The sequence below is a fragment of the Chlorocebus sabaeus genome, chromosome 7 (genome assembly GCF_047675955.1).
Source record: "Chlorocebus sabaeus isolate Y175 chromosome 7, mChlSab1.0.hap1, whole genome shotgun sequence".
Lineage (NCBI taxonomy): Eukaryota > Metazoa > Chordata > Mammalia > Primates > Cercopithecidae > Chlorocebus > Chlorocebus sabaeus.
Genome location: NC_132910.1, coordinates 38,767,310 through 38,792,288, shown reverse-complemented (window position 1 = coordinate 38,792,288; position 24,979 = coordinate 38,767,310). Strand labels below are relative to the sequence as shown.

At 39.1% G+C, this 24,979-nt stretch overlaps 1 protein-coding gene across 1 annotated transcript; it reads left to right on the top strand.

Annotated features, from left to right (window-relative positions):
* Positions 1–2,193: 2,193 nt before the first annotated feature.
* HSD17B13 (hydroxysteroid 17-beta dehydrogenase 13) lies at positions 2,194–23,111 on the top strand. Its single transcript, XM_007999186.3, has 7 exons — positions 2,194–2,915; positions 7,541–7,648; positions 8,744–8,875; positions 10,380–10,486; positions 12,212–12,349; positions 16,578–16,694; positions 21,667–23,111. Exons 1-7 carry the CDS (start codon positions 2,706–2,708, stop codon positions 21,755–21,757), a joined length of 903 nt encoding a protein of 300 aa, XP_007997377.3. The 5' UTR covers positions 2,194–2,705; the 3' UTR covers positions 21,758–23,111.
* Positions 23,112–24,979: the final 1,868 nt, after the last annotated feature.

Here is a 24,979-nt window from a genome sequence, read left to right as displayed (position 1 = left end):
ATATTCAAATTATAGGCATTCAATCTGAAAACAGATGCCTGCACTGTAGCCCAGCGTGAAGTCTGATCTAAAGCACCTATGTTAATATTTAATAGCTCCATATACATGTCACAGCAAACCTGCATGCAGAATGATATAACCAAGTATTATTTTTTTTTTTGCCATAAATGTATCCAAGGTTCAAACTTAAAGAACCAATCACATTGTCTCCAATATAATATAAGTATAGGCCAGGTCTCAACCTTAGTTGAGGCTACTCACATTTGGGCTAAATAATTCTTGGTTTCAATGCACAGGGCTTTCCTATGAATTGTAAAGTGTTCAGCAGCTTCCCTGGCCTCTACGCATTAGATAGATGACAGTGGAATGCCTGAATTGTGGCAACAAACAATGTCTCCAGACATGCCAAAATGTACCCTGTGGAACAAAAGTAACCCCTAATTGAGAACCACCGATCTAAGTTAAAAGTTGAGGCTCCAGAATCAGGCTTCCTGGGTTTAAATCCTCACTCCACCTCTTACCAGTTGTTACTTTACGCTTACAAGTAAGTTACCTAACTTGCCTGTACATCAGTTTCCCCATCTGTACAATGTAGATTTTAATAGCACCTACCTCAGATGTATCTTGTGAAGATTAAACAAGTTGATATGTAAAGCCCTTAAATCAGTCCATGGTATATAGTGATTAACACATTCGAATTCTTACTATAATTATTATTTGATTTATATAACCATTCACTACTTGCAAAACTATTTCATAAACATATTATCTTATTTGATCCTTAGAGCCACTTTTTGTGTTGGCGTATGAGAGAAGGTTGAGGTTGTTATGTGTTCTGAAGGTCTATGTTGGGTAATGTATGCTTTTTAAAAAAAATATCTATTTTCCAGTTAAGGAAAATGTAGCACGGAGAAAATAAACAGGATTGCTGGAAATCACACACACGTAACACACAATTTACATTTTACCTATTTTTTAATGTACAGATCAGTAGCATCAGGCACATTCACATTGTTGTACAACCACTACCACCATGTTCCTGTGGAGCTTTTCTCATCGCAACTGAAACTCCATACACATTAAACAATAACTCCCCATTCCTTTTCTCCTCATCCCCTAGTAATCACCTTACTGCTTTCTGTCTCTCTCTGTGCATTTGACTACTCTAAGTACCTCATATACATGGAGTCATACAATATTTATACTTCCGCATCTGGCTTATTTCACTTAGCATAATGTCTTTAAGGTTCATCTATCTAGTAATATGTGTCAGAATTTCCTTCCTTTCTAAGGCTGAGTAATATTCCATTGTATGTATATATCATATTTTATCTGTTTATCTGTTGATGAATACTAGGGTTGTTCCCACTTCTTGGCTATTGGAAGTTGCTATAGGCTGCATGTGTTCCTTCAAAATTCATATTATGAAATCCTACCCCCCAGTGTGATGGTTTTAGGAAGTGAGACCTTTGGGAGGTCATGAGAGTTCTGCCATGGGAATAATTGCCCTTAGACAAGAGAACATGGAGGGTTTCCTTCCTCCTTCTGCCACTTGAGGTGACAGTGAAATGACAGCCATCTATAAACCAGGAAGCCAGCTCTTACCAGACAAAGAATATACCAGTGCCTTGATCTTGGACTTCTTGTGAGAAATAAGTTTTTGTAATTTATAAACCAGCTAGTCAATGGTAATTTGTTACAGCAACAGACAAAGACAGAAGCCACCCCACTTTAAAGTTGAGATTTCCGATTCCTGGTCTAATGCTCTTTCCAGTATTACCACAAAAGGCACTGATGGTTCTATACCCTAAAGTGTCCCCCAAACTCAAGAGATTTTCAGGGAAATGGTCATCGTATGTAAAATAATTAGCCAATTGAAATATTGATGCTCAGCTTTTGTGAATAAATGAATCATATAGCTAAGCTGGGTTCATTCAGACTTTATTTAAGTTTCTTTAAGCTTATCTCTACATTCTCCTTTTCCCTATTTAAAAAGGAAACAGTTTCCAGAAAGATAACAACAGATCATTAGCTGATGCAGTATCTCCAGAATTATTTTTCTTTTTTTTTTTTTTTTTTTTTAGACCAGACCTTGTTCTGTTGCCTAGGCTGGAGTGCAGTGGTGCAAGTGGTGCAATCACAGCTCACTGCACCACAAACTCCTAGACTCAAGCAATCCTCCTGCCTCTGGGACTACAGACACATGCCACCACATCCAGTTCATTTTTTTCTAAAGTGTTTTTTTGATTTTTTGTTGTTTTTTTTTTTGAGACAGGGTCTTAGTATGTTGCCCAGGCTGGTCTCGAACTCCCGGGCTCAAGCAATCCTCTGCCTCAGCCTCCCAAAGTGCTGGGATTACAGATGTGAGCCACTGCACCTGGCCCCTAGAATTGTTTTTAGAGGTGAAACTTCAAGGTGAAATATAGTACATAACTGCTTTTCAGATAAACAAGTCCAGAGAGCACATTCTCTTGGGTTCTCTTGATGTGAGCTAAGCTACTGCTAGCACTTGGCATCACTTCAAAAACCTGAGGTGTTTCCAACACCTTAGGACACGTGAACAAGGCCTGCTTCCAAAGCTGGCTTCTATCTGGTAGTCCCATTAACACCGGGGCACACCTCTTCCCTGGAGCTCTGTGTACAGAGTACCTCCTCCCTAGGACTATACAAGGACTGAACCAGAAGGAAGAGGACAGGGCAGAGCCATGAACATCATCCTGGAAATCCTTCTGCTTCTGATCACCATCATCTACTCCTACTTGGAGTCGTTGGTAAAGTTTTTCATTCCTCGGAGGAGAAAATCTGTGGCTGGGGAGATTGTTTTCATTACTGGAGCTGGGCACGGAATAGGCAGGCAGACTGCCTATGAATTTGCAAAACGACAGAGCATACTGGTTCTGTGGGATATTAATAAGGTAATGTATACATCTGCCAACCTTTTAAAGTCACAGAGTAAGATAAGCATTTTAAGAATTCTTTGAATTACCATCTACTTATCTTTGTAATTTTGTTTTTCAAAGTTTGATAAATTCCCTGGTGCCTTAGTCTGTACATGCATCAGGTTAGTTAGATGAAGAGAATGTAATTGAGAACTAAGCAGCGATTTTTATGACATGGTGTGCAGGTTGATAGCAAAGACTCAGGAGCCAGGCTCCTTCCCAGCTGCTAAATGAGGCAAGTCACGTATTATCTCTCAGCCTGTTTTCTTGGTTCTGAAGTGGGGATAATAACTTAGGAGATGGGCAAGAACGAGATCTGAAAATTATAGCTAATAGGCTGAATCTGGCCAGTGGGCAGCCTGTTGAACTAAGAATGAGTTTTACATTTTGAAAGGTCACCAAACAAAAGTCAAACAAAGAAGAACATGCAACAGAAACCTTTAGTGCCTCCCCTCATACACATACAACACAATCCTAAAATATTTACTATCTGACCATTTACAGAAAATGTTTGCCAGTCCCTAGGCAAAAGGATTAAATAAGTAATATTTTCAGTACTTAGCACACGGTAAACAATACCTGGCACATGATAAACAATAACTGTGTTAAATAAAATATGTGTGCAGTGAGTCAGGCTTTCCCTTGGACATCAGCAGTTTTCCTATGTTCTTATTTGTAAACACCTACATGAACAACCCCAGATAAAACTGAAGTAACTGAAATCTTGTATCTTTTACTGTTAACTTGTAAATTCTGGTAAGGCCATGAAAATATACACAGAAAAGTGTTTACAGGATGTTAGGATTGGAAAAATTGTGAAGTACTTCTTGAGAATCACGTTTTCCACAAATTACAGTGAGGTTTTAATTACCATTATATTATTTCTTTCTCATGTTCTTTGCTGTCATGTTCAGTTGAAACCTAAAATGTCTCTTAAACTTAGAGAATTAATTCTTTTTTGTTTTTTTCTGAATAGTGAAGAATGCTATTCAAAAAAGCTAGTACATTTTTATTTAACAGATATGAGCATTTATATAATAGATGAGTTGATGTATATAAAAATGATTTGCCATCTGTTTGGTCTTTGAAGAAATTTGAATGAACTTTCTGGAAGATACCAAGAATTTGCAAATCGAGAAAATTGCTGCCTGCTGTTCTTAGGCATTTGTCCAAAAACCTAAATAAGGATAAGTCTATGAAAAGGGCTTGATGAAATCTAACCTTCAAATCTCTTTCCAGATGTGTATTTTTGGGGAAAGGACCATACTTATTAAGTTTTTTTTTAATTTTAAAATTTCCAGAGACAAGAGAAAAGTAAATTAGAAAGAAGTCGTATTAAAAATGACTTAAGGGCGGGTGCAGTGGGTTACACCCGTAATCCCAGCACTTTGGGAGGCCGAGGTGGGCAGATTACTGGAGCCCAGGAGTTCGAGACCAGCCTGGGCAACACAGCAAAACCTCCACCTCTACAAAAAATACAAATATTAGCTGGGTTTGGTGATGCGCACCCATAGTCCCAGCTACTCAGGGGGCTGAGGTGGGAGGATCATTTCAGTTCAGGAAGCCAAGGTTGCAATGAGCTATGATGACATCATTGTACTCCAACCTGGGCGATAGAGCCAGGTACTATCTGAAAAAAAAAAAAAAAAAAAAAAAAAGACTTAAGAATGGGTAACCCAACATCAAAAATTCTCTTTGAATCATTAAATTTTATGGTTAAACATTTAAGCTACTGAATGATTCACTCTAAGGCTGTAATGTAACTCAGATCTCCTTTAGGCGAGGAAGACGCTATCTGAGTTTTCACCATAACTGGCTCCTTTTGCCCTATGAGATGAGAGACACAGTAGCAGTTTGGCCCTTACGCAATCTAAACTGTTGCTTTGGGAATACAGTTCAAAAAACACACTGGAATTTAAGCTAAAGCAAGTGTTTTGCTAACAAAAAGACAAGGCATTACATTTTGCAATTTTGCAATTATCTAGCTCAGTTACAAAACTGAATAATTAATTCTTCAATCAAAACATCTGATGAATGCTCTGGTTACTAATGCTCTCTACTGACCTAGAAACAGATGAGGGAGTATGGTGTGGTTTGTGCAATCTGGCAGTGAGCAAGCTACCATCTAAGTCAGTGAAAGACTCTCCTATCCTTTTTTTAATCTTCTGCAATCCCACAAAAGGCTAATTGAGGGGATACTGACTTTGCGACTGGGTCCTAACATCCATGTTTGGGGAGTTCAGACTGCTGCTCCAGGGTTTAGCTTACAGTCGTGAAATACAAAGGACCCAGAGACCACTCGTTAGAGGATTGCCCTAAATAGTAGCAACACCACTGTCATCCAAATACGCAAAGAATAGGGCTTCCTTGCCTGTTCGTCACAGAGAAGAGTTTACCGATTGTGAGATGGAAAAGTATAATTTTTTTTTTTAATTTATTTATTATTATTAAACTTCAAGTTGTAGGGTACATGTGCACAACGTGCAGGTTTGCTACATATGCATACTTGTGCCATGTTGGTGTGCTGCACCCATCAACTCGTCATTTACATCAGGTATAACTCCCAATGCAATCCCTCCCCCCTCCCCCCTCCCCATGATAGGCCCCGGTGTGTGATGTTCCCCTTCCCGAGTCCAAGTGATCTCATTGTTCAGTTCCCGCCTATGAGTGAGAACATGCGGTGTTTGGTTTTCTGTTCTTGTGATAGTTTGCTGAGAATGATGGTTTCCAGCTGCATCCATGTCCCTACAAAGGACACAAACTCATCCTTTTTTATGGCTGCATAGTATTCCATGGTGTATATGTGCCACATTTTCTTAATCCAATCTGTCACTGATGGACATTTGGGTTGATTCCAAGTCTTTGCTATTGTGAATAGTGCTGCAATAAACATACGTGTGCATGTGTCTTTATAGCAGCATAATTTATAACCCTTTGGGTATATACCTAGTAATGGGATGGCTGGGTCATATGGTACATCTAGTTCTAGATCCTTGAGGAATTGCCATACTGTTTTCCATATGGAAAAGTATAATTTTTAAAACCTTATAATCTTTTCTATAAAAGTCACCTGATGTCAAAACTTGAAAAGAATTCTAATTTTCCAGAAATGTGAGTCAAGGAACATTAGGGCAATTTTATCTTAAGAAAGAGGCCTTTGAATTTAGGCTGAAAGTAAATTGCTCTGTCTCCATGTCCTATAGTTATGGGCAAGGTTGGTACATAAATGAGAAATCGATCCAGTGGCCTTGCTCATCTCACTCCCAAACACCTGAAGAATGTAATATTATATCTCCTAGAGTAGCAGCATGGTCTCCCTATGAAAGTCCTTCTATAAGAGCCTTCTTTCCCCTTCCCTCCTAGGACGATGAGCCAGAATCATTGAGAAAAGTATGATGGGCAGAGGCATATAGTTTACCGTTACCACTAGTTTAGAATTGCTACTTAGCACTTTATTGCTTATTACATAGTTGATGCTCAACAAATGTATGATAAATTAATGGCTGAGTTTTTCTTTCTTCTCCAAATTCATCTTCCATGGCACCATGAAGAGCAATGTTTTTCAAGAATGCTCTTTAAGGTTTGAAAGCAGCCTGCTTTAGAGAAACTGCCTACTGTACAGCCTCCAACCAAGAGGAATAACTGGAAAAAGCATGAAGGGATTTTGTTTTGTTTTGTTTGCTTTGGTTTTAATATGAGCATTCCCTGGCAGAAAAGCCGGGGGTAATCTCGTTGCAACTAGGCAATCACTCTCAAGAAATTTTCTAAAAAATAAGGAGGCCAATTTTTATTTTATTTTATTTTATTTTATTTTATTTTGAGACGAATTCCCACTCTGTCACCCAGATTGGAGTGCAATGGAATGATTTCAGCTCACTGCAACCTCCGCCTCCCGGGTTCAAGTGATTCTCCTGTCTAAACTTCCCGAGTAGCTGGGATTACAGGCCCCCCACCACCATGCACGGTTAATTTTTTGTATTTTTAGTAGACATGGGGTTTCACCATGCTGGCCAGGCTGGTCTCAAACTCCTGACCTCAAGTGATCCACCCTCCTCGGCCTCCCAAAGTGCTGGGATTACAGGCGTGAGCCACTGCACCCGACCCAGGAGGCCAATTTTTAAAAGATTAACTATCTTCATGTCCAAAATGAATGTTAATTGTTCATTTTGGGCATGAATGTCAATTTTTTTTTTTTTTTTTTTTTTTGGAGACAGAGTCTCACGTTGTTGCCTAGGCTGGAGTGCAGTTTGCCTAGGCTGGAGTCCAGTAGCACTGTCTCCACTCACTGCAACTTCTTCCTCCCAAGCTCAAGCAATTCTCCTGCCTCAGCCTCCCAAGTAGCTGGGATTACAGGCCCACACCATCAGGCCTGGTTAATTTTGCATCAGGCCTGGCTAATTTTCAATAGAGACGGGGTTTCACCATGTTGGCCAGGCTGGTCTTGAACTCCTAACCTCGTGATCCGCCCTCCTCGGCCAATCAGAGTGCTGGGATTACAGGCGTGAGCCACCGCGCCAAGCCGAATGTTAATTCTTTTAAAAATTTTTCTTCTCCAATGTCTTCTCCACTTTTTTTTCGGAATTTGTTTCTTCCAATTACAGCGTGGTGTGGAGGAAACTGCAGCTGAGTGCCGAAAACTAGGCGTCACTGCGCATGCGTATGTGGTAGACTGCAGCAACAGAGAAGAAATCTATCGCTCTCTAAATCAGGTGAGACTTCAGGTTCACAAATTTCTTCAGATGATTTTGTTTCCTACGACGCTGACATGGAAAATGAGAAAGTTCTTTATGACTGCCTGATTTAAATGAATTTTAGCTGCTAACTGAAGTAGTTATGTGACCAAGGAAGGATATATACTTTTTTTCTTGTATGTAATCCACTCAGCTCTGCCCATTATTATTATTGATATTATTAATCAATTTCATTCTGATCAGAAGTGTGAGCAGTGACACAGAGTGACTGACAAAAGATTTATCATAAGGGAATATGGATCACTTCCTAGTTTTGTTTTAGTCCTATTAACTTTGCAGTAATTCTGCCTTCTCTTTACTTATTTCCCTTGTGAGATTTTATTTTGCTGTTAATGTAGTCTTCTATAGAAAATGTAATATTAATAATTATTATCACAATTATTTTAAAAGAGTAAATATCAAATAATCACAATGAACTAAGCACTCCAACAAACTTTACATTTTTTAATCAAATCCCTACAATAACCCTGTAAACTTCATTTTTCAAATGAGCAAATTATGACTCACAGAGGTTAAATCAGACTAAGGTCATGTAGTTAGTAGGTTATGAAACCAGGATTACCCAACCAGCACTTTAGACCAGGTGCGGTGGTTCACACATGTAATCCCAGCACTTTGTGAGGCCAGCGTGGAAGGATCACATGAGACCAAGAGCTCGAGACCAGCCTGGGCAATGTAGTGAAACTCTATCTCAAAAAAAAAAAAAAAAAAAAAATTAAAGAAAACCACTTTTTTAAAAAATGAGCACTTTAAAAATATTTGATCAGAACTTATATAGTAATTTATCAACATAAATGTTAATTTCACTTTACTGAGAAACTTGCAAAACATGATGTGCTGGGTATTGAAATTTAGATGTTAAAAGAACAGTTTATCCCACCTTTATGACAGTGCTCCGCTGGCCTCCACTATTTGAGCTCAACAGTCCATCTTGCCTGAACTCTGAGAGACCTCATACAGTAGAAGAAAGACTCTAATCTCTGCACTATGTTGGTCCCAAAACTTTGAGTTTGTATAACACACCCAATGAATGTATTCTTTCCATTTCAAAAGGTGAAGAAAGAAGTAGGTGATGTGACAATCGTGGTGAATAATGCTGGGACAGTATATCCAGCCGATCTTCGCAGCACCAAGGATGAAGAGATTACCAAGACATTTGAGGTCAACATCCTAGGACATTTTTGGGTGAGTGTGAGTCAGAAACATTTCTGATTTGTGCACCTTCTCTTAAGATACATGACACTTATAACGGACAGGATACTTCTGGACCGGAAGGATACTTCTGGACAGGAAACTGGCCAGATCTTTGCCTGAATCAAGAATCATCAAATTTGTTTGGGTAGAAGAGCCACAGAGTCTCTGACACAAGGACACAGAATTCAAGTGGACACAACACGCCAGAATGTAAGCTACTTGGTCTGTCTTGTCCACCAGTATCTGACACAAAGCTTGGCATGTACCAAGAATTCAACAAATGTTTGTGGAGGTTTGTTAAGGGTTGTCAATGTACATCTTTTCAATGCTCTCAGTTGTGACCTCATTTTTTCCCCTCCACACCATGATTTTGTAATGTGTCCTCATTTTGTGGAATTTTAGAATGGGAAGGACATCAGAAGTAATTACGTGGATGTATATAGGGTCGAGGACACTTTTGGATGAGACTCTGAGGCAAGTTCTAGATCCATGGGACGCTAGAACTGAGAAATCAGCTACACAGACCTCATATAATTGGTTAGTTTTGTGGAAGATGGAAATATCAACTTCAGCTGCCTTTGTATAGAAATTTTTATGATTAATCTTCCAGTGCCTCAATATTAGTGTAGAATCTAGGGCAAATCTGGATTCTGGAAGAAAGAAGAAGAAAAAAGAGATGTGTCCCCCTTACCTTTACCAGCTCCTCACATATGTGAATTGACTCCCATGCCCACCAAACTACATGGAGACCTCATGTATGAGTTACCTATAGCTGCATAACAAATTATACAAAACTTAGTGGTTTAAAGCAACAATATATGTTCATCCTCTCACAGTTTCTGTGGGTTGGGAATTTGGAGGTAGCTTGGGTTGGGAGTTCTAGTTCTATGAATTTGCATAGGATTTACTACATTCTTATAAAATTTTATCGATGTTTCTCACAAAAGAGGTATTTGGAAAAAAAGAAAGACTTGTTTCCTGTAACATCAACATATAATATACAATATTACAAATAGGGAGATAGTGAATTCAATCACGATGCATAAGTGTGGTGTAGAACACTCAGCTTACACTACTCAACTGCCTTAATACAGTTACACAAGATTTCACTCTTTCAATTAGAATGATAAAGCCCCAAACCAAAAAATTACATGACACTAAATTATCATAAGGAATTATTTTACTTCTGAAAACTCTGAATTTTTCCCTTAATATTGTTTAGATGACATATCCAAAAAAGGATCTATTTGATTCCTTCTGAAGGGAAGGATGGGGAATACTGAGATTAGTGTTGGCATGGGGTATACCATACCAATAAATTTGTATCTTTATTTCTATCATTTGTATAGAATTAATCATGGAATGCTTGGAAGTATTTTATTTCAGTTTATAAGTTCTCTCAAATGCCTTTCTATCTTAACAAAAATAAAACTATCTAATTTGGAAACCTAACACCTATGTCATTGTTTTTCTTCTTTCTACAATGATCCTTAAGATCACAAAAGCACTTCTTCCATCGATGATAGAGAGAAATCATGGCCACATCATCACGGTGGCTTCAGTGTGTGGCCATGAAGTGATTCCTTACCTCATCCCATATTGGTAAGTATCACATGCCAGCCATGTTATATATTTTTACACTTTGAAGGGAGCATTACACTTCACATTGTTACCGGTGGAGGGTGTCCTGGTTCTTGGCATCTTGAACAAAGAATTGGACAAAACACACCAACATGCCAGGAAAGAACGAAGCAACAAAAGCAGAGATCTACTGAAAATGAAAGTATGCTTCACAGGGTGGGAGTGGGCCCAAGCACAGGGGCTCAAGAGCCCATTACAGAATTTTCTGGGGTTTAAATACCCTCTAGAGGTTTCCACTGGTTACTCGGTGTACACCCTATGTAAATGAAGAGGATGAATTAAATTTACAAAGTCGTTTACTCAGTGTACACCCCATGTAAATGGAGAGGATATTTCCTGTCATAGCTGAAGTGTTTCCATTTGATTTAGTTCTAGGAAGTCAGCATGAATCGGCCTTATGTTCCCTGCCTCCAGACCCTATTCTCCTGCCTCAAGATGGCAATGCTCGGAGCAGAGTGATTTGGGTTAACAGGATATAAATTTACAGTAGTTTAGAATGAAGTTTTTAAATGACTTTTTCTAAAGCAATGAAACTGGGTTGTAATTATTTTTAAAATACTTTTAGATTTCTGCAAATTCTTCTGTAGAACAATGAGAGAAAACAGTAATGCCAAGCATGTTTCCATTGTTTCCTCCACAGACTAAGAAGCAAAACCTACAGAAGCTAAAAAGAACACATGTCTATGTCATGGCCTTGGTGCCCAAAATAAGACAATCAGAGTGGTCCCTGGATCAAAACATTTTACAGTGTGCTTGTGCCATGAACATGTGTGTGTGTGTGTGAGAGAGAGAGAGAGAGAGAAAGAGAGAGAGAGAGAGAGAGAAACAACTCTACCTGACTAAAAGTTGCAGATACCACACTCCACGCACCACCAAAGACTTAAAGGGAAGGAGGTGGGAGGCCCTAAGGATATACTACTGTATTTGCCAAATATCCTTTCCTGTAAACTCTTCTCCAGATCCTCATAATAAAATCAAGAGGCCAAAGTGGCAACCATTATCAAGAGAAAAACCATCAACTCAGTTATTGAGAGAGAAAGGAGAAATGAGCAGCATCCTACAGAAGTCTGTCAACACAGACATCAATTTTGTAGAATTACTAAATATGTTTTTCCTGATTCATATTTTTCAAAATAAAAGCAATAAAAACTGATTAGAAAACAGTTTGAAGATTCAACGGAAAAGCCTTACATGTAGGATGGAAAACTGAATATTAAGCCAATCAATAGAGTTATTTTTGTTCTTTTGCTATCGTTGTTTAAGAAATGAGATACGTTCACAATTCTGCTTAATCGTATAAGAAAATGAAAATGAATTGCCATTTATACTGTCAGAAAAATCACAAGTGACTGATTTTTGGCTTCTACTTGTTCTTTTTTTTTTTTTTTGAGATGGAGTCTCGCTCTGTCCCCCAAGCTGGAGTGCAGTGGCGTGATCTCGGCTCACTGCAAGCTCCACCTCCCGGGTTCATGCCATTCTCCTGCCTCAGCCTCCCGAGTAGCTGGGATTACAGGAGCCCGCCACCACACCTGGCTAATTTATTTTTGTATTTTTAGCAGAGACGGGGTTTCACCATGTTAGCCAGGATCTACTTGTTCTTAAGTCAAATGATACCGCCTTCTCACAGAAAACTGAGGATTGGTTTCACTCTCCCTTAGCTAACAATGCTTAATAATTCTCTTACAGTTCCAGCAAATTTGCTGCTGTTGGCTTTCACAGAGGTCTGACATCAGAACTTCAAGCTTTGGGAAAAACTGGTATCAAAACCTCATGTCTCTGCCCAGTTTTTGTGAATACTGGGTTCACCAAAAATCCAAGCACAAGGTAAGGTCAAAATCAAGTTAGAATGAGACTGTGGTATGATAAATTGATATGAAAACTAATGAGAAATGTTTAGGCAGGCCAACTAATAGAAACAAAATGAAACAGGAAGATTATTTTTTCTTATTAATATTATTATCTTGAAATTAAAGGAATAAAGGGGAAAAACATTAGGGACTAGCAGGAATGATCAGCTACCAATGAACTGGGATATTTATTTGTGTCCGGGAAAAAGCTTAACACACACTCAGGTGCCAAGAGTAAGTGGGAAGTGCGAATGGGGCAAGGGGGGCTGGAGAGGTGTGCTTAAGGGAATGGCGAGAGTCTCCTCTCCTGGACACCACACCCACAAAATCAATGATACCTAACATGCCCCCCTTCTATTAGCGGTTCATCCTCTTCAAACAGAGCATAGAAAGGTATAGGTACTTATGCCTCTTTTATGTCTTCCACAGCACTGGCCACAATGTTAACATAAGGCACCCAAACATTTTCCAAACTTGTCTCATCCTAAGAATTATTGCTTGTGCTTCCTTAAAAAATAAAGTTCATAGGCTCGTCCTTAGGAATTTCTAAGGAAATTCTGATCCAGTAGACTAGGATTAATTCCAAGAATTAGGAGTTTTGTTTTGTTTTGTCTTACAACCATACCAGATGAGAATAGAGGCAGGTTTGGAAAACTTTCATATGTTCAATAGGGCAAGCTTGTAGTCCCAGAGACCAGGGAAGCTAAGGCGAGAGGAAGGCAGGAGTTCGAGGCTGTAGTGCACTATGATTGCACCTGTGAATAGCCATTGCACTCCAACCTGGGCAACACAGTGAGACCTCTGTCTCTAAATACACACACACACACACACACACATGCACGCACACACGCACACAATCTCTATATACATTTGATCGCTGTTACCACCCTGTCTTTAAAATGCAAATGTTCCAAGGACCAGCAAATAAATTGAGTCTCTGGCTCCTTAGTCAAGGTGAATTTCTGCAAGAACCCTTGTCTCTGGTGAGAGAGGATTTGAGACCATGAGAGAGGAAAAATTAGTCCTGAAAAGAGAAGAAAAAAGCAGGAAGGTGTGGATAAGGCCTGAAAATTAAGCCATCTGCTTAACAAATTTTTCTAATCCTCGTATATATTCTGCTGCAGATTAACAAAATATACTAAGCTTAATGATTCAAAACCATTTTTTTACCGGAAGGGAACTAGTCCTAAACATATTCATTCAAATGAACTAAACAATTCTCTGTTGAGTGCCGCCTCATTTGAGGATACTGACTCTTACAGCCTGAGTTAGCTGTGTGGTCTCTGCAGCTGGAGTCTCTCCCTGCCACTGGAGTCCTTCAGGGTGTTAGACCATAGGTACTGTTGATTAAAAAAAAAAAAATAAGTTTTCGTTTTTGTTTTTGTTTTGAGACAGAGTCTCGCTTTGTCACCCAGGCTGGAGTGCAGTGGCTCAATCTCGGCTCACCGCAACCTCTGCCTTCCGGGTTCAAGTGATTCTCCTTCCTCAGCCTCCTGAGTATTTGGGATTACAGGCACGCACCACCACACCTGGCTAATTTTTGTTTATTGTTTTGTTTTTTTTTTTTTTTTGAGACGGAGTCTCGCTCTGTCGCCCAGGCTGGAGTGCAGTGACCGGATCTCGGCTCACTGCGAGCTCCGCCTCCCGGGTTTACGCCATTCTCCTGCCTCAGCCTCCCAAGTAGCTGGGACTACAGGCGCCCACCACCTCGCCCGGCTAGTTTTTGATAGTTTTAGTAGAGACGGGGTTTCACCGTGTTCGCCAGGATGGTCTCGATCTCCTGACCTCGTGATCCGCCTGTCTCGGCCTCCCAAAGTGCTGGGATTACAGGCTTGAGCCACCACGCCCGGCAATTTTTGTATTTTTAGTAGAGACAGAGTTTCGCCATGTTGGCCAGGCTGGTCTCGAACTCCTGACCTCAGGTGATCTGCCTGCCTCGGCCTCCTAAAATGCTGGGATTACAGGCGTGAGCCACCACAACCGGCCAAAAAAATAAGTTTTTAAAGAATTAAAGGTGTTGATTTTCTTTAGAAGCCTTACTGAAGACTACAGAGGGAGGCCTGTAGCCTGAGAGCAGCCTTTTAGAGAGGTTCAGCTGGACTGCTCTGGTACTGGGGGCCATGTGCTCCATCCTGTATTGTCTTCAAAGCATCTTTCCAGAGAGCTGCACATTGTCACAGAGTCAGGGACTTTGTGAAATTATGCTGACAAGCAGAAGTGAGCAAACATGGCTTCTTACATTTGCTCTGTTGTCTCACAGTACTTAATAAGTATGTGATATGTAAGTAAATACTGTAGTACTGTTGCAACTCCTGACTGTTTTCTTAGACAAGAAATTGGGCCCAATTTTTAGGAATTGGTAGGAATTGGACCTTCTTGGTAGGCTTTCAGGCTTGGCGTACCATGAGCTTTCCTAAGGGTATCCTGCCACTCTTGGGGAAGGCATAATAGATGAGAAGAGTAAAGATAGTGGAACTCTGGGTATAGGGTTCCCGGGGGCTAACTTAGGGGCAGACACAGGCAATGCTAAAGATTTGGGATTGGTTTTATAGAGGTTGCTGGATTGTGAATTTCCTTAGTCAGGTCTAAGGCATTGATATGTAATGTCACACTTGGCTCCGAGGCTGGGTTGTTGGATCCATATAGATGATATCAGGGAGGGAAAGGGCAGAACATAGTAATTTAGAAATGTATTGACTTGTATTACTCTGTTGGCTTTGCTATTCAATGCAGTGGAGAAGTGAATCACATACTAATCTGCAGTAAACCACAGATCATCCCAGGGAATGGAGTTTTAACATTCACTGGTTCCCTAACTCCTTGCCCAGCCTTTACATTCACTGGCTGTTGAGTCCACGCCTAGACATCTTAATTTGAATACAACATTTTAAATCCATTTATGTTTTAATTTTCTGTCATCATCTTGCACTAACAGGCAATTCTTCACTAAGCCTATGTTTATGAATATTTCTCAAGAATACATGTACACGGCCTTCAGTATAAGGAAAGTCATACCTCCAGTTGTCATATTCCTTGGGCGCCTCTTAAATTCTCATTAAACTGCAGGATAGGCAAGTCAGAGGTGAATCTCAAATATGAAATTCTTACCAGAAAGGGGTCCCAATCCAGACCCCAAGAGAGGGTTCTTAGATTTCTCCTAAGAAGCAATTTGGGGCAAGGCCACAGTGCAAAGCAAAAGCAAGCTTATTAGGAAAGTAAAGGAGTAGAGAATGGCTACTCCACGGAGGAGAATGGCTACTCCACGGAGAAGAATGGCTGGGGCTGCTCCACCGAGGATATTTAGTTACTTCTTGATTATATGCTAAACAAGGGGTGGATTATTCATGAGTTTTCCGGGAAAGGAGTGAGCAATTCCCAGAACTGAGATTTCCTCCCCTTTTCAGACCATATCGGGTAACTTCCTGCCATTGCCATGGTATTTGTAAACTGTCATAGGGCTGACAGAAGTGTCTCTTAGCATGCTAATTAATATATTATAGTTAGCTTATAATGAGCAGTGAGGACAACCAGAGGTCACTTTCATCACCATCTTGGTTTTGGTGGGTTTTGGCCAGCTTCTTTACTGCACCCTATTTTATCAGCAAGATCTTTATGACCTGAATCTTGTGCCAACCTCCTATATCATCCTGTGACAAAGAATGCTTTAGCTTCCTGGGAATGAAGCCCAGGAGGTGTCAGCCTTCTTTTACCCAGGCCCTATTCAAGATGGAGTTGCTCTGATTTAAACGCCTCTGACAAAATGATGACCTCAAAACAATCCAGCTTTATGGAATACCTCCACAAGAAAGAAAGTATACTTAGCTATAGAATTTTCTCCTTGCATCCAACAGGCTTTGAGATGTCAGATCTTTCCTTCCTGTCCCATGATTAATCCTAGCTGTTCCTCTTTCTTGCGCGGCTCCTCTACTCCTTACCGTCTAATGCCTCTCCACCATTTTGATATTTTGACTAAGTGAGCTATGAAACACACCTACTGGATATGAAAGTATAAGTTTCTGATAACAAAACATCAACATGGGATGTGGAGGAAGTGGGTAGGGTGGCATTAATGTAGCAAATCCTGGAATATTTTAAATCTTCATTCTAAATTTAGTAAAAATATAGGATAATTTTCCTACCATCATTTACTTATGAAATTAAAATTTTAGAAAATAAAAATAAACTTTTCCTCTTTTTAATCACAGATTATGGCCTGTATTGGAGACAGAAGAAGTTGTAAGAAGTCTGATAGATGGAATACTTACCAATAAGAAAATGATTTTTGTTCCATCATATATCAATATCTTTCTGATACTAAAGAAGTAAGTACAGCACAGAACACCTAAATACTGAAACACCAATAGAGCTTTTTTTTTTTTTTTTTGAGACAGAGTCTTACTCTGTCACCCTAACTGGATTGCAGTGGCACAATCTTGGCTCACTGCAACCTCCACCTCCTGGGTTCAAGCCATTCTCGTGCCTCAGATCCCTATGTAACTGGGACTACAGGTGTGTGCTACCACACCACACCCAGCTAATTTTTGTATTTTGTGATAGAGATGGGGTTTCCCCGTGCTGGCCAGGCTGGGCTCGAACTCCTGACCTCAAGTTATCCTCCTGTCTTGGCCTCCCAAAGTGCTGGGATTACAGGCATTAGCCACCGTGCCTGGCCCAGTAGAGCTATTATTATGGAGAATCTTTCAGTTGTGAAAATTGGCATGGAAACTCTCCATCCTTGGGGAGAACAGTTTCCTCTTGGGGAGAAGTTTCCTCTGTTCTTTTCCTACCCAGTCTATAAAAAGAGAATGATTCATTTTCTCTACCAAATCTACCGTCTCTGCGCAAACTTTGCTGAAGACTATTCTAACTAAAGGAAACACAGTTTAAAAAGAATGCAATATAGTGAAGTAGTTAATAATAAAGACTCCATTTTTAAAAGCCTGTTAGAAGCTTGGTTGGGATTGCACTGAATCTATAGATCAATTGGGGGGAATTGACATATCAACAATATTGAGTTTTCGAATCCAAGAACATAATATCTATTTTTTAAATCTTCTTCAAAATCTTTAAATCTTTAAATTGTATTTTGTAATTTTTGATGTTTAAGTCTTGCACATATTTTATCAGATTTATTCCAAAGTATTTCATGAGTTCTTTTTTTTTTTTTTTTTTTTGAGACAGAGTTTCGCCCTTGTTGCCCAAGCTAGAGTGCAGTGGTGTGATCTTGGCTCACTGCAACTTAGGACGCCTGGCTTCAAGCAATTCTCCTGCCTCAGCCTCCCAAGTAGCTGGGCTTACAAGCACCTGTCCCCTCACCCAACTAATTTTTTGAATTTGTAGTAGAGATGGGGTTTCACCATGTTGGCCAGGCTGGTCTCGAACTCCTGACCTCATGTGATCCACCTGCCTCAGCCTCCTAAAGTGCTGGAATTACAGGCATGAGCCATCATGCCCAGCCCTATTTCACGGTTTTTGATGCTAATGCAAATGGAATTTTTAAAAAAATTTATATTTACCATTGTTTGTTGTCAGTATATATTGGATTTTTGTAATTTGATCTCATATTTTGCAATCTTGCTAAAATGCTAAACTTTTTGTTTGCTAAACTCAGTAAGTTTTTGTTTGTTTGTTTGTTTGTTTTGTTTTGTTTTGTTTTGTTTGGTAGATTCCTGAGCCTCTGATTTTCTTTTGGGAAAGCTTTTAATTACAAATTTAATTTCTTTAATAGCTACATGGCAATTCAATTTACTTATTAATTCTTGGTAATGTGTGTCTTTCAAGGAACTTGTCCATTTCATCTAATTTGTAGAATTTCTTTGGCATAAATTTGTACATAACGTTCCCTTTTTATCCTTTTAATGTCTTTAGAATGTCTTGTTTATTTATTTATTTATTATTTTTATTTATTTATTTATTTTTTGAGATAGAGTCTTGCTCTGTTGCCCAAGCTGGAGTGCAGTAGCAAGATCTCGGTCACTGCAATCTCTCCCTCCTGGATTCACGCCATCCTCCTGCCTCAGCCTCCCGAGTAGCTGGGACTACAGGCACCTGCCACCATGTCCAGCTAATTTTTATTTTTTTCAATTTTTTTAGTAGAGACGGGGTTTTACCCCATTAGCCGGGATGGTCTCCATCTCCTGCCCTTGTGATCTGCCTGCCTCAGCCTCCCAAAGTGCTGGAATTACAGGTGTGACCCACCGCACCCAGCCTATGTATTTATTTAGTAGAGACGGTCTCGCTTTGTTGCCCAAGCAACAAAGGTTTTGAATGCCTGGCCTCAAGCAATCCTCCTGCCTTGGCCTCCCAAAGTGCTGAGATTACAGGCATGAGCCACTGCACCTGGCCAAATGAATATGGTGATATCTTCTTTATAAGGATGCCATAAGAATAAAACAATATAATAGAAACAAAGCTCCTGTCACTGAAAAGGTATAGACTTCAAATGTTAAAATCTTAGAGAATAGAATTTATATGAAATAGCAACAGCAACAATTCCCAGAGGATATACTCTCTCAGCTTTCTTCTGAGGAGCAGTTTATAAACTGAAATTGTATCAGTGAGAAGATAACTATACTAACTTCATAAGCCCTTGGACCTTTTTGAAACAAATCCATATAAATTATGAACAAACTTGAAATAGAACAATTTGAAAACAGGGTACAAACTTCATTGGTGTATCAATTTCAGTATTTTGTTTAAGCTTAAATAGACTGACTTGAGATAACATAAGGAGAACCTTGACCCCCAAGCAACATCATCTCAAGAGTTGACTAGGCCGGGTGTGGTGTCTCATGCCTGTAATCCCAGCACTTTGGGAGGCCAAGGCAGGCAGATCACTTGAAGTCAGGAGTTCGAGACCAGCCTGACCAACATGGTGAAACCCCTGCTCTACTAAAAATACAAAAATTAGTAGGTATGGTGGTCTGTGCCTGTAATACCAGGCACTCTCAGGAGAATTGCTTGAATCCGGGAGGCAGAGGTTGAAGTGAGGCGAGATCGTGCCACTGCACTCCAGCCTGGGAGACAGAAGACTCTGTCTTGGAAAAATAAATTTAAAAAAAAAAAAGAAAAAAAAAAAAAAAGAGTTGACTAAATTAGTGTCTTGGTACTAAGCACTGTAGAAAGTGAGTTTCATGGAACACCTACTCTCTTGGGGCCTAAAGCAAGTCATATTAATATTGAAAATTACATGCATATGTACATGCATATACATGCATATGACCAAGGGGATAAAAACATTTATTCTGCCTGAGTTGGAGAATAGTATCCCAGTAAAATAAACAACAGTCTCAAAGTCTTTTGTATCCTTTGAAGCTGTCATGGTGGTTTGTAACTAGGCAACAGGTATGTATTGTTAATTTTCTTTGCATTTAATTCCTTTTACAGAGAGACAACATTTTATGAGCAGATGCAATTACTAGCATGAAGGTTTCTTTGTGAGGGTAAAAGGCCCACATGAGCTCTCTTCTTATCCTTGTCCTTCTTTCAGCCAGATCTTCCCTGCCCGTTTGCTCATTCCCCCATCTTTCACCTACCTACCCCCAAAACAAGGAAGTAAATCTTGCATTAGTCAACAATACCAAAGTGATTTTCAATATGACTTTCTTTGCAGAATATGTTATTTCTGCCTCTTTACATTCACATACTCTCTTCCTTTTTTTTTTCTTTTTTTTTTTTTTCAGATGGAGTCTTGCTCTGTTGCCCAGGCTGGAGTGCAGTGGCTTGATCTCAGCTCACTGCAACCTCCACCTCCTGGGTTCAAGAGATTCTCCTGCCTCAGCCTCCTGAATAGCTGGGATTACAGGCATGAGCCACCATGCCTGGCTAATTTTTTTGTATTTTTAGTAGAGACAGGGTTTCACCATGTTGGTTAAGCTGGTCTCAAACTCCTGACCTCATTATCTGCCCACCTCTGCCTCCCAAAGTGCTGGGTTACAGGTCTGAGCCACTGGGCAGGCCACTCTCTTCCTTTCATCTGCCTACTCATCTCTTATGCATTCCTGGACATCAGTTGTCCTTTTGAAGCTTTCCTCCACTATCCGAACCCATGTGAATCCTCCTTCCAGTTATAGCCCTTAATTCTAGATGGCTGATATTTTTCAATAATTGTTTTAAGATGACCATTTTAGCCTCTCAGCTAAACAATAAGTTCCTCAAAGACAAGAGCTGTTTTTTAAGTACTTTAGTTCACCTTATTATAGAGTGCGGAATAGATACTCAGTAAATAGTAAAGGAGAGGTGAACGCTTGCATGGAATGGATTCTGGTGGTGTCTCTTGGTGAGATTTTAGCATCAAGATTAATCAGCAATTTCAGCAATGAGCTCAGACCTCCATTTTAGATCTTTACTCATATCAGATAAGAGAGTGAGAAGAGTGGTATGTATCAGTGCTTTATTTATATTTGCATGCAATTTGAACTATGAATATTACAAAGGTGCACACATAGGTTCAGACAGATTGATTTTAAATGACCAAAGATGAACTGTGGTAAGCGTATCTTAGGAGGCACTCCCTGGAGAGGGAATGTTCCCGAAAACATTTTCAGAGGGACAAACCATATGAAATTCAGTAAAACATAAATCATGAAGAAAACTGATTACTCTCTTTTTGACATGAAATGAGAAGTTTAATGCATGGTTACAATTACTAATGTATTCTGCTGCAAGACATTAATAAAGTTACTTTTTTGCAGGCTAGAATGTCTTGATGCTGTAATCAGAACACACTTTTTTTCCTTTTCTTCCAGCTTCAAATGCAGATTCATAATTGGGCTGACTTCTAATAATTGCAATGTTTTCTGCCTTGGGCTTGCAGCAGAAGCTTGACAAAACAGTGTTTGTTTAGGCAATAATTTATTTTTTATTTTTTACTTTTTTTGAGATAGAGTTTCATTCTTGTCGCCCAGCTGGAGTGCAATGGCATGATCTTGGCTCACTGCAACCTCCGTGTTTAGGCAATAATTTAGACTTTATCTTGCTTGTGATTATTATGGCAATTACTGTAGCCACAAGGCATAATTTTACTGTCTCATTTAAATTTTATGAATTTGAATTTTTTTACACTTTTCCTAATGAAGTCCACTATGAAGTTATGTCAAAAAAAAAAAAAAAAAAAAAAGAAAAGAAAGATGCACACATAAAAGAGAGGTGATTGCAAAGGAAGTAAAGAAGAACGAAGGAAAATTAAACACAAACCAGATAACTCTCAGTGTATTCTAAATGACCAAAAAAAGAACTCTATTGTCAAATATTTTAAACTGAAAATTTTTCAATTTTTTTTTCTTTTTTGTACAGGTTTCTTCCTGAACGCGCCTCAGCATTTTTAAATCGTATGCAGAATATTCAATTTGAAGCAGTGGTTGGCAACAAAATCAAAATGAAATGAATAAATAAGCTCCAGCCAGTGTTGTATGCATGATAATGATATGAATAGTTTAGAATCAATGCTGCAAAGCTTTATTTCACATTTTTTCAGTCCTGTTAATATGAAAAACATTGGTTTGGCACTAACAGCAGAGAAATGATCAAGATTAATTACCTGTCTTCCTGTTTCTCAAGAATATTAATGTAGTTTTTAATAGGTCTGTTTTTCCTTTCATGCCTCTTAAAAACTTCTGTGCTTACATAAGCATACTTAAAAGGGTTTCTTTAAAATATTTTATTTTTCCATTTAAAGGTGGACAAAAGCTACCTCCCTAAGAGTAAATACAAAGATAACTTTTTTACACAGGGAAGGTTCAAAACTGTTAAAGTAGCATTCCAATCTGTAGCCACGCCACGGAATATCAACAAGAACACCGAATGAGTGCACAGCTAAGAGAACAAGCTTCAGCAGGCAGCTTTATCTCCACCTGGACAGACTTTAAGATTCAGCATTTAAAAGATTTCCCTAGCCTCTTCCTTTTTCATCAACCTGAAACGGTGCAACTCTATTCTGGACTTTATTACTTGATTCTGTCTTCTGTATAACTCTTAAGTCCACCAAAAGTGGACCCTCTATATTTCCTCCCTTTTTATAATCTTATAAGATACATTATGAAAGGTGACCGACTGTATTTTAAATCTGAGAATTTTAAGTTCTAGTCCCATGATAACCTCTTTCTTTGTAGTTTATGCTTACATATATCCTTGGTCCCAGAGCTGTTTAGACAATTTTAGGCTCAAAAATTAAAGCTAACACAGGAAAAGGAACTGTACTGGCTCTTACATACCTAACAATGGATCCAAGAGAAGGAAGGGAAGAAAGAAAGGTTTTTTTGTTTTTTGTTGTTTTTTGTTTTTTGTTTGTTTGTTTGTTTTGAGATGGAGTCTCGCTCTGTCTCCCAGGCTGGAGTGCAATGGGACGATCTCAGCTCACTGCAAGCTCCGCCTCCCAGGTTCATGCCATTCTCCTGCCTCAGCCTCCCGAGTTGCTGAGACTACAGGCGCCCGCCACCTCGCCTGGCTAATTTTTTGTATTTTTCGTAGAGATGCGGTTTCACCATGTTAGCCAAGATGGTCTCGATCTCCTGACCTCGTGATCCACCCTCCTCGCCCTCCCAAAGTGCTAGGATTACAGGCATGAGCCACCAGCCCAGCCTTTTTTTTTTTTTTTTTAACAGAAAGAATAATCTGACTCCCACTACATCAAGACTAATCTTGTTCTGTGTGTTTTTCACATGTATTATAGAATGCTTTTGCATGGACTATCCTCTTGTTTTTATTGAAAACAAATGATTTTTTAAAAGTGACTAACAAAAACAATTGACTAAAAGTAAATATGTCATTATGCTTTAAAAAAGTAACCTCTTGTAGTTATAAAATAAAATGTTTGACTTCTAATCTCTGTCTCTGTGAGTGTCCTTCAAGAACCACGGATATGGATAGTAAATAGCTAGATCTGGCAGATATTAAATGAATCCGGGGTTTTCTCCACTCTGGTTTCTTTGACAGCAGGAGTGCCGGTTTATCAACTGAAACTTACTGAGTCCTTTCTATTGTGACATTGAGCATAGTGCTATTGTTTCAAATTTTTTTTCTTAGTCACTGGCAATAATTTTTTTCATAATATTCTTTTAATTTCTTGCCTTATAATCAAGAAATTTATGAGTAAAATGTATTATTTTTAAAGTATGGTTACAAAAATTCAAAAGAGAAACATGGAAAGTAAAAAATAGAAGCTTACCCCCAGCAATCCCATTTCCCAGAGGTCACACCGTCAATGCACAATCTTCCAGTCTTTTTCTGATGCATATGCACGACAAATACATTATATTCTTATTGCATGGGTCACATCAGTAGGTTCATGCCATACATTATGTTCTGTAACCTGCTTTTTTAACTTACCAACTTATCACAAACAGCTCTTTGTTTAAGTGTAGAGAATTCAACTTTTTTTTTTAATGAGTACACAGTACTAGAATAGTACTCTAACATTCCCTTTTGATAGGCACTTAGGATGTTTCCAATATTTCTTAGTTCATCTATTTATATATTAATTTAACAAATGCTTACTGAGTGCCCTCAAAGTTCTAGGCCCAGGGAAACATCTATGAATAAGGCAAACTCCTTGTCTTAACAGAGCTCACGTTCTAGTAGGTGGGACAAACAATAAGGGGACTGCAAATATGAGAGCGAGCATTTAAAGCCGTAGAGTCAGGGAAGAGCACTCTGAGAAAGAACATTTTGAGGAAGAACTATTACCATACACAGGCAACTAAAAAATATTTTATTATATACATATTGACAAAAATAAAAACTTCTTAAATCCCAGTGTTAAGTTCAAAGCAGAAAACTTATTTTAATTCCATTTTGGTTTTAATCTTTTATGAATGAAGTTCAGAGAAATGTGGGAGCAAAATATTCATCTCTCTTTGCCCGTTTTCTTGCATATTCTGAGTGTAGCTCTCCTCCTTAAAAGTTCCACCTGCATGCAGGCGTGGGGACTCATGCCTGTAATCCCAGCACTTTGGAAGGCCGAGGTGGGTGGATCACCTGAGGTCAGGGGTTCGAGACCAGCCTGGCCAACATGGCAAAACCCTGTCTCTATTAAATACACAAAAATTAGCTAGGCATGGCGGTGCATGCCTGTAATCCCAGCTACTCAGGAAGCTGAGGCAGGAGAATCGCTTGTACCTGGGAGGCGGAGGTTGCAGTGAGTCGAGATCACTCTACTGCACTCCAACCTGGGCAACAGAGTAAGACTGCATCTCAAAAAATAAAATAAAATAAAATAAAATAAAATAAAATAAAATAAAATAAAATAAAATAGCTTCACCTGAGCTTCCAAATGTTTTCCTAAGACAATCTTCATCTATAATTCTCCCTAACAGCCCTCTCTTCCACCAAAATCCCAGTTCCAGGGCTACTGCTAGGGTGTGCAGATCACCAGGCAAAATATTTTTTGGCAGGGCTTCTGTCTATATAAACGCTTTTATTAAAGATGCTTTATAAAATGTATAGGTCCATGTGCATGCAGTATAGTGATTTATTGATAAAGATTTAGAATAATAGGAAGATTTGTTTATTTATTGTCCAATCAGTACATGTAAAGATTCTTCTTTGTATCCCGGTACTATCTCTTTGGTCCAGGAATCATTTCTTTTTTATCAAATGAGCCATTCCTAGC